The sequence below is a fragment of the Musa acuminata genome, chromosome BXJ3-9 (genome assembly GCF_036884655.1).
Source record: "Musa acuminata AAA Group cultivar baxijiao chromosome BXJ3-9, Cavendish_Baxijiao_AAA, whole genome shotgun sequence".
NCBI classification, from domain to species: Eukaryota; Viridiplantae; Streptophyta; class Magnoliopsida; order Zingiberales; family Musaceae; genus Musa; species Musa acuminata.
Window position 1 is genome coordinate 47,004,545 of NC_088357.1, and position 7,970 is coordinate 47,012,514.

General features: G+C 40.4%; 1 protein-coding gene across 1 annotated transcript; it reads left to right on the top strand.

The window, feature by feature from the left end:
• The first annotated feature begins 102 nt into the window (after window positions 1-102).
• On the top strand, window positions 103-4,175 carry LOC135648479 (shikimate kinase 3, chloroplastic-like). Its single transcript, XM_065166224.1, has 10 exons — window positions 103-539; window positions 1,590-1,636; window positions 1,763-1,817; window positions 1,925-1,997; window positions 2,126-2,213; window positions 2,593-2,675; window positions 2,751-2,880; window positions 3,504-3,582; window positions 3,730-3,794; window positions 3,918-4,175. Exons 1-10 carry the CDS (start codon window positions 323-325, stop codon window positions 3,987-3,989), a joined length of 909 nt encoding a protein of 302 aa, XP_065022296.1. The 5' UTR covers window positions 103-322; the 3' UTR covers window positions 3,990-4,175.
• The last annotated feature ends 3,795 nt before the right edge of the window (window positions 4,176-7,970 follow it).

Genomic DNA, 7,970 nt, shown 5'->3' on the forward strand with positions numbered 1-7,970 from the left:
TCAGTCAGACAAAGGCGGTGAATGTCTCAGTGGTATTATCGTGAAATAATAATATTCTACCCCGCCGGCTAAAGATATAAATGCAACACCCGCAAAACCTCCGGCTGTCCTGCGCCATTCATCGGGCCGTTATCGTGCCGGCGGTGCATCCTCTCCCCGATCTGTTGGGTTTCCGGCCGAATTCTCATCCTCCCATCGAGACGGGGGTTGATGCAATGCCCTGCTGATCTTGATGGGAGGTGGGTATTCCGGTGATTTACAGTGAATTGTAGGAGGCTTTTGAGTAAACTCCTATTTTGGTTCGGTTTGGTTCGATCGAGCGATGGAGGTGGCCGCGGTGCTGAGCTTGAAATCCTGTTCCTCGATCGGCTTGGACAGATCCGGAAACAAGAATGGTTGCTCCGTGAGGCTTCCGGATCGGTGGTCGGAGCAGAGAAAGGTGCAAGCGGTTAGATTTGGAGATTCAAGGAACATTGGGGCTCCACTTCGATCTGGTTATCCGGAACTGAAGATTGCATGTTGCTCCAAGAAAAATATGGGTGAGTATATCTTTTAGGCTGTTTGATTTGTGCCCATTTTTATTGAAATTTTTTATTCAAATATTTCTTTCATTAGAGTAACAGAAAGAAAAAAGAACCTAAATTCTGTGATTTAGAATAAAAGTACTTGGTAGTTCTTTGAGCTGAGAAATCTTGTGGTTACTTGGAAGTGATCTGTAAACGATACAAGGATTGCAATGTTTTAGGAAAAGTGGAGCGAAAAATATAGGTTTTGGGGAGTAATTTATGACGACATGAAAGATATATGTTATTATCCTTTGTTATCCTTCTTTGTTCTTATGGAAGTTGGAAAGCACTTCATGATTGATTTAAAGGTCCTCTCGGATTATTCCCATAAGTTATGGAATTTCCTTCATCGCTACTCATATATTTGCCTGATGGTGCTCTATAAAGATATGATAGTGCTTAGATCATGTTATCGACATCCTTCGAAGGTGGGGTTTCAAGTTTCTTAATTATGCATTTTCAAGAGTTAAGTTGCCTTGTTTACATCTATGGTTCTATTCAGCAACAAGTAGTAGCAAAACATCAAATTGGTGTCGAGACATGCTCGATGTTCTGCATGCTTACAAAAAAGATCCTAATGATGGTTGGTTTATTGGCAAATTTTGCAATTGAAGAAAAGACTGTTGAGTTATATATGTCTGTCAACAACATGGATGACTACTTCCATCCTGGTAAGTGTATTTTGGACAAATATGCAGGAGCCCTATTTTCTAATATCAAATTGGGTATGTCTGCCTGTTGATCCTACTATTTACTGATTTACTTGTCCTGTCCTTTAAATTTAAAATCCATACCTCTCGTTCAATTTGATCTTTGTTCTTCCTTTTTGTGAATTTCCAAATTTATCTGAGCTTTTATTTACCAATTTATTATTCATGTCTTAACATCGAGTTTTCAAGAACATCAAACATCTGTCAGTGAGTGTTTACCAATGATATGGACTCTGTTTTTGGATTTGAAAATTAATTCCCACAACTTTCTTTGGTCATTAGTTGTCCTTATGTGTCTTTTTTTACCATGTAGGATCGGAGAACTTCCATAACTCTGTTGATGCAGCTCTCATACTCAAGGTAGGAAATTATGCCTTTGATGGATGATGTTATGTTGTCATTCTTAAGGAGTAAAACACAAACAAGGATAAGTAGTCAAATTGTCTGTTTCCAATGATCTGACTGATAGAAGGGATTTAATTGCAGAATAAGTCAGAAGATGTTTTTCCCTACTTGAATGGGCGTTGTATATATCTTGTTGGTGAGTATCTGATTGATGAAGATGTCAATAGTCAGTTAGGTGTCTATGTTAAACAGTTGTTCTTTTGTTTCTGTGGTGACCTAACATTTGAAACTGTATTTCCACAGGAATGATGGGTTCTGGGAAGAGTACAGTAGGAAAGATATTATCTGAAGTGCTATGCTATTCTTTTTTCGATAGGTGCGTTTCTATTGATGTGCAAAATAGTCATTGACTTGGTGGACTCGTATGTAGGAAACTATATAATGCCTATTATAGTGCTTATGCTTCTGGGGGATAAAATTTGTGTGCTTATTGGTTTTTTCCAGTGATAAATTGGTCGAGCAGGCGGTTGGTGTTTCATCTGTTGCTCAGATTTTTAAGGACCATAGCGAAGCCTTCTTCCGAGATAATGAGGTCCTTTCAACTTACCTTGTTGGCAGTTGGATCCTGAGTCTTTATTTACAGTCATTAGACAATAGAAGAGGTTAAACAATTATTGTAGTGGTGGTAGAAGAGAAGACATAAAAAAAATTAATAGAGATTATAAATAAATATTCACAATACTCTTAGGTTAACCAAAAATATGATTTTTTACATAGCTCATATCTCAATGATGGAAACAGATCCAGAGCATTATGGTTTTATTGCTATAGTAGTCAATAATAAATATGTGTTTTACTATTTTATAACATCAACATCTTAAAAATAGGTCAAGTTCTGTATTTAACATGCATTTTTCAGGAAAAGAAAACTAGAGACTAAATCCTTATTCTTCTCTCTGGTACATGTTCAGAGTAAAGTGCTGAAGGACTTGTCATCTATGCACCGCTTGGTTGTTGCGACTGGTGGTGGTGCTGTCATTCGACCAATCAACTGGTAGGAGGCTGATGCATGTGATTGTAGGTTCACTTTCTTGGTGTCAACATGAATCACTGTGATTTATGTTTTCAGGAAGTATATGAAGCAGGGGCTAACAGTCTGGTTAGATGTTCCTTTGGAAGCTCTAGCAAGGCGAATTGCTGCTGTGGGTACTGCTTCCCGCCCTCTCCTGCATCAAGAATCTGGTGATCCTTACAAAAAGGTATACTTGTCATCTAAGCACCATTGATTCATGTCTTAATCATTACCTATCTCAGGTATGAATATGAGTTGATGATGATGCTCAGTCCTTTCTGGCTCATGCTAAGTGGTTCTATTTAAGATGGAAAGATTAACTTAAATGTATGAATAATTTTCTTCTCTGCAGTTGTCTTGTTTGCTAAAATTTTTTTCTACTTTTACTATATTTGTTTAGCCAACCTTGCAGATAACCAATTTGCGAAGCTTAGCTCGGTAGGAAAATTGTGTATGTTATTTGCATAGAAAAAGATAATGGTCTAACTAAGGTCTTCAATTTCGAGTAATACCGCTTGTACCGGGCGGTACGTACCGATACACGGATCGCCTACTATCGGACGGTACATATATATATATATATATATATATATATATATATATATATATACCGAGCCATATACCGAACGGTATATCACTCGGTATATAGTACCGTACCATACCGAGCGAATCTCGAAACTCTAGTACGGTATGATATTTCAATCCTTGGGTCTAACGAACTAACTTAAAGCTATAGGTGTATATCAGGAAATTTTTATATGCTGCATGTATGTTATTATTGATCATGGCTTAAATGTGGCTGTTGTTCAGGCTTTTGCAAAGCTTACTACACTCTCAGAGCAAAGGGGGAAGGCATATGCCAATGCTGATGCAAGAGTATGCCTTGATGGTATGCTTGTGTTAATTAATGTGTGCTTACGCTATATTAGCAAACATTTGAGCTCCAACAAGACTTCCCCCTATGGATCGATCAATTATTTTTTGCCTTAACATTGCATGGATTAAATTAACTCCAAAATCTTCATTGTTCATGCAGATATTGCAGCTAAACAGGGTCATGGAGACGTTTCTGTCCTTACACCAACTGATATAGCCCTCGAGGCACGTAACTCTCCTGTTTACAGTATCTTATTCGTGTCTCAAGTTTCAAAACCTTCAAAGATTCCTTAAAGAATCTTACTTAAAACTAAAACGTGTCTAAAATCTCTTCGTTCTGTTCTGCAGGCGCTTATGAAGCTTGAGTGCTTCCTTACTGAGAACTCATCGGTTACCAATAGCCAATATATTCAGGGTTGAATACTTGATCATCCCTGGATCCTATCTTAATTGCACCTTGTGCCTTTTACAACTTTTTTATCATTTTTTTAGTATTTATTCATTGAAATAAGTTGCTGCTCAGTATTGTTAAGTGAATAAAATTGCTGCAAAGAGCTTCAACGTCCAGATGTTTGAGGAAATTTCCCAGCATCTAAATTGGCTTCAGTTTTGTAGGATATGGTGCAGTGCAAATTATAGTTGACACTTTGTTCAGGTCAAGAAAAAGTTTGACTTTAGAGTGAGGTGTAGATAACTGCAACATATATACGAAGTAGACAACAGTTTCTCAGACCGAGCTGCCCTTTTATTACCCCCAAACACTACGTACATGATACATACTATCTACGATGCCCTTCTATGTAAAGCTCAGTGCACACAACATGCATAAACGTATATCGCGGTTTATGTAACAGTTTCACCCCAGACGCAGGTGGCCTTGGGAGATGTCGATTGCCCTGACATTACGAGTGATCGATCAATTGGCTTACAGGGCATCTATAATTAACACTTCAATCATGGAAAGACAAATTGATTGAAATAGGAGAATCGGACGTTAAGTCGGAGAGCATCATGTCAGAAGATTAGACGTCGAGTTGGAGAATTGGTTGACGTGCCGAAAGATAAACTTTGTGTCATGAGTTCGGGCATCGAGCTAGGAGGATTGGATATTACACCAAGAAGATCAGATGTTGCAGCAGGGCAACATGCCGATGGATCGAGCAATACACTAAAGGACAGGACGATGCATCGAAGGTTCGGACGAAGTATCAGATGAACCAATGACATGCTGAATAACATAGGATTCATGTTTGTAATCGTTTGTGTTTTGATCGAAGTAGTTTAGGTCTTAATTGAGTTAGTTTTGGGTATAACTATGCCAACTTGATTAGGGGCCCATTGAGCCTAAATTAAGGTTGATTTGGGCCTATTGGAAGGCTCATTCGGTGACTTAAAGTTGGGCCAAGCAGTGGAACCGCTTGTGAGCTGGAAAGTATGAAATGTACTTTTGTAGAAAACTCGACGATGGTACCGCCTAGTGTCAAGCGATGGTACCGCTCAAACTAGGTGGTGGTATTACCAGTGCACAAAGTGGCAGGCGATGATACCACCAGTACCTTGAAAATCCTTATTTGGGGCCTATAAATGCCCCACTCATTTTTGCTTAAGATAAGTAAGAAAAAGAGTAGAAAGGGGAAAGAATTATTGAGAATAAAAGTGTTCTAAGGAAGAGTAATCTCTTCCTCGTAGAGTTAGAAGTCTTCTAAGAAAGGAGTGAGGTGTAAATGTTCTCTCCTGAGCTTGTGAAAAGGAGAAAGGATTGTAATAAAGATAGTTGATCTTCACCTATTGAAAAGAAGATCAGTAGTGAAAGCCAATAGCCTCGAGTGAAAAGGAATTGGGAGTGTACATATGTTGGGATTACCGAACCACTATAAATTTGTTTACATTTCCTTTGTACTTTTCATTCCTATTATAAATTGATTTACTTGCTCACTACTCTTTTGCACATTGTAAGTTAAACATATTTTCGATATGGGTTTTCAAGTCATAATTTTTTAAAAGTACTAATTCAACCCCCCTCCCCCCCCCCAAGTGCCTTTACGGTCCTAACACTTCCGTCATGGTGAATTTTGGAGCTTTTCGAGTCTTTCAATCAATGTTGCTCAAGTCTTTCATCCATCACCCTTTGGAATTGTCCCAAAGGAAAACTTGTCTCAACTGTGAGAGAAGAGAGATTGACTCCCTTCCTATAAATCTCTCGTTACCATGTGGGGTGATGCTTATTCTTCTATTTAAGCCTTTAGGGCCTTCTCAAAAGCCTTATGCTTCGCCTCCAAGGCCTCCTTAAAAGCTTTCTCTACTTCATTTTGGTTCCCTGTAGGGCGAGTCGATCCGAGTTCCACATAGCCTCGATATCGATTTTGTAGTAAGATAGTCTTTCACCATCCTACCCTTCTGCCTCCTCAGGTCCAGATGTCTCTCCTTTATCACACAAGTTCATCTCGACTCCTAGCCACTAGAAGGTCGGGATTAGCTTTCTACCTTTGGACAACCTAAGGGCGGAGGAGGTCTTTACCTCCCCCTCATCATGGGAGGTAGTTCCCATGAACCCAAAGATTCTTTGGGGCTTAGAGTCTATGAAAAGCTCGCATGATTATGATTCAGTGGTAACTGCGTCACTCCTTGATCACTTGTGAACTAGGTGCTCCATCTCAATCGAGTTTGATTTGCATGTCCCCCAACCTGATCAACATCCATTCAACCCTATGCTCGGGTTCTTTTGCCTGTCGTGCAACACCCTCAAGGTGGGACTTTATCTTTCCCTCCACTAGGTGATAATGTCTTACCTCTAATGGTGGAAGATATCACCCTTTTAGATGATGCCTAACTCATGGTGCTATATGATTGTGTTCATCGGAGAATACTGGTATGTTGATATTACCTTGACCCATAAACTTTTCATTGCTTGTTTTCGACTATGCAAGGGGAAAGTGGCTACTACCTGGCTACTTATGGGGGATTCAAAGTTAGTAATGACCTTTCTAACCACAAGAGTTGGAAGGAGAGCTTCTTTCTCATAGGTTTAGGTTGGGATTGGGGGGTTCACTTTCACTTTGTCGGCACACTACATAGATAACACCCCTTCCCTCTTATTGGATGAGAAGGTGAGTCAATAGGGGATATACTTCCTTCCTCTCATATCATCCAAAAGATGGACGATGAGTGGTTGATCGATGCATATCTCAACCTGGCTCCTCGGGGTATAACCCAAACACCTCGCTACTTCACCTTACTTCTCTTTTTGATCCTTTGTAGCATTGTGGTTTTGATCCTCTATAAGTATGAATCTACACTCTTTAAAGAGAAAGAGGCCTAGCTCCTCTTTGGGTATGACGATGGCCTCTTCGGCTCTGGCCATTGTTCATAAGTCATCGCTCGAGGCGTCTAACCTGACTTAGCATGGCCATTTTACCAACACCAACAAGCCGAAGAAGAAGTAGAAGATTATCGTGAGGAAGGTGCCCTACCCACAAAGGGATGAGGAAACCAAGGAGTCAATTCTAAAGAGAGAACCAAATGAAGTATCTCCTACCTCCGCAATGTCGGCACCTTTAGAGGGTCCCCAAAGTTCCAGGTCTTCTTTGGAAAAAAGAGGAAAAAGGCAGAGGTTGATGTTCGACCTGTGCGAGGACAAGCCCTTGCCCTTCATGACTTTACAAATAGCCAACCTACCACACCCAAGCCTGAATGCACTATTGCAACTGAGATTGGAGGGTTTGTGGGAGGGGTAGAAAGTGTGAGGCAATGGTGAGGCTTTAGAGCAGTATTGTTATAAGTCCTTGTGTTCAACGGTGGCAAAGTAGATCTATTGTTCTCCTTCGGAGGTTTTGATCACCACCTGCTACCGCAACAAAGTGCTAGTAAGTTAGGTCATAGCTATCCCCTTGAGTATTATGTTGCTCATCTACTTGTCTTTAATTTGCAACACTACCACTATATAACGACCCTTATTGACTGTGTATGGGATGTTGGCTCAGTCATTCACCATCAATCCCTTATAAGTGACAATCTTCGGAAAGAGATTAACGGGTTAAAGGAGGGAAGAGCCCCTTTAGTTGTTGCTGAGGCAGAGGCTCGGGGGGGCAAGCTGATGAGACAACTAGAGGAGGCCAAGCAATGCCTTGTCGACTTCATTGAGCAATTGAAGATGGTCCAAGGTAATAACCGTGACATAGAGGATGAGTTGTTGAAACTCACCCGGGAGTTGGATTCGATGAGGCCAACAATCAGGTCATAGTGACCAATGAGTGGGTCATGAGTACCACCTAGTGGTTCAAGGTATAAAGGAAGTGCTAGAGGTCGAGCAACACATGGTACCAAAGTATCGGGAGGAGGCGATTGTCGATTATAAGGCATTCGTTAGGTTTATGAGGGGTTTAGAGAGGTCGAGGGTCGTCT

Coding starts and splice junctions, on each gene's coding strand:
- LOC135648479 (XM_065166224.1), top strand. CDS start 323: ATGGAGGTGGCCGCGGTGCTGAGCTTGAAATCCTGTTCCTCGATCGGC. Junction 1,637..1,762: donor ATGCAGCTCTCATACTCAAG/GTAGGAAATTAT, acceptor ATTTAATTGCAG/AATAAGTCAGAAGATGTTTT. Junction 3,795..3,917: donor CAACTGATATAGCCCTCGAG/GCACGTAACTCT, acceptor TCTGTTCTGCAG/GCGCTTATGAAGCTTGAGTG.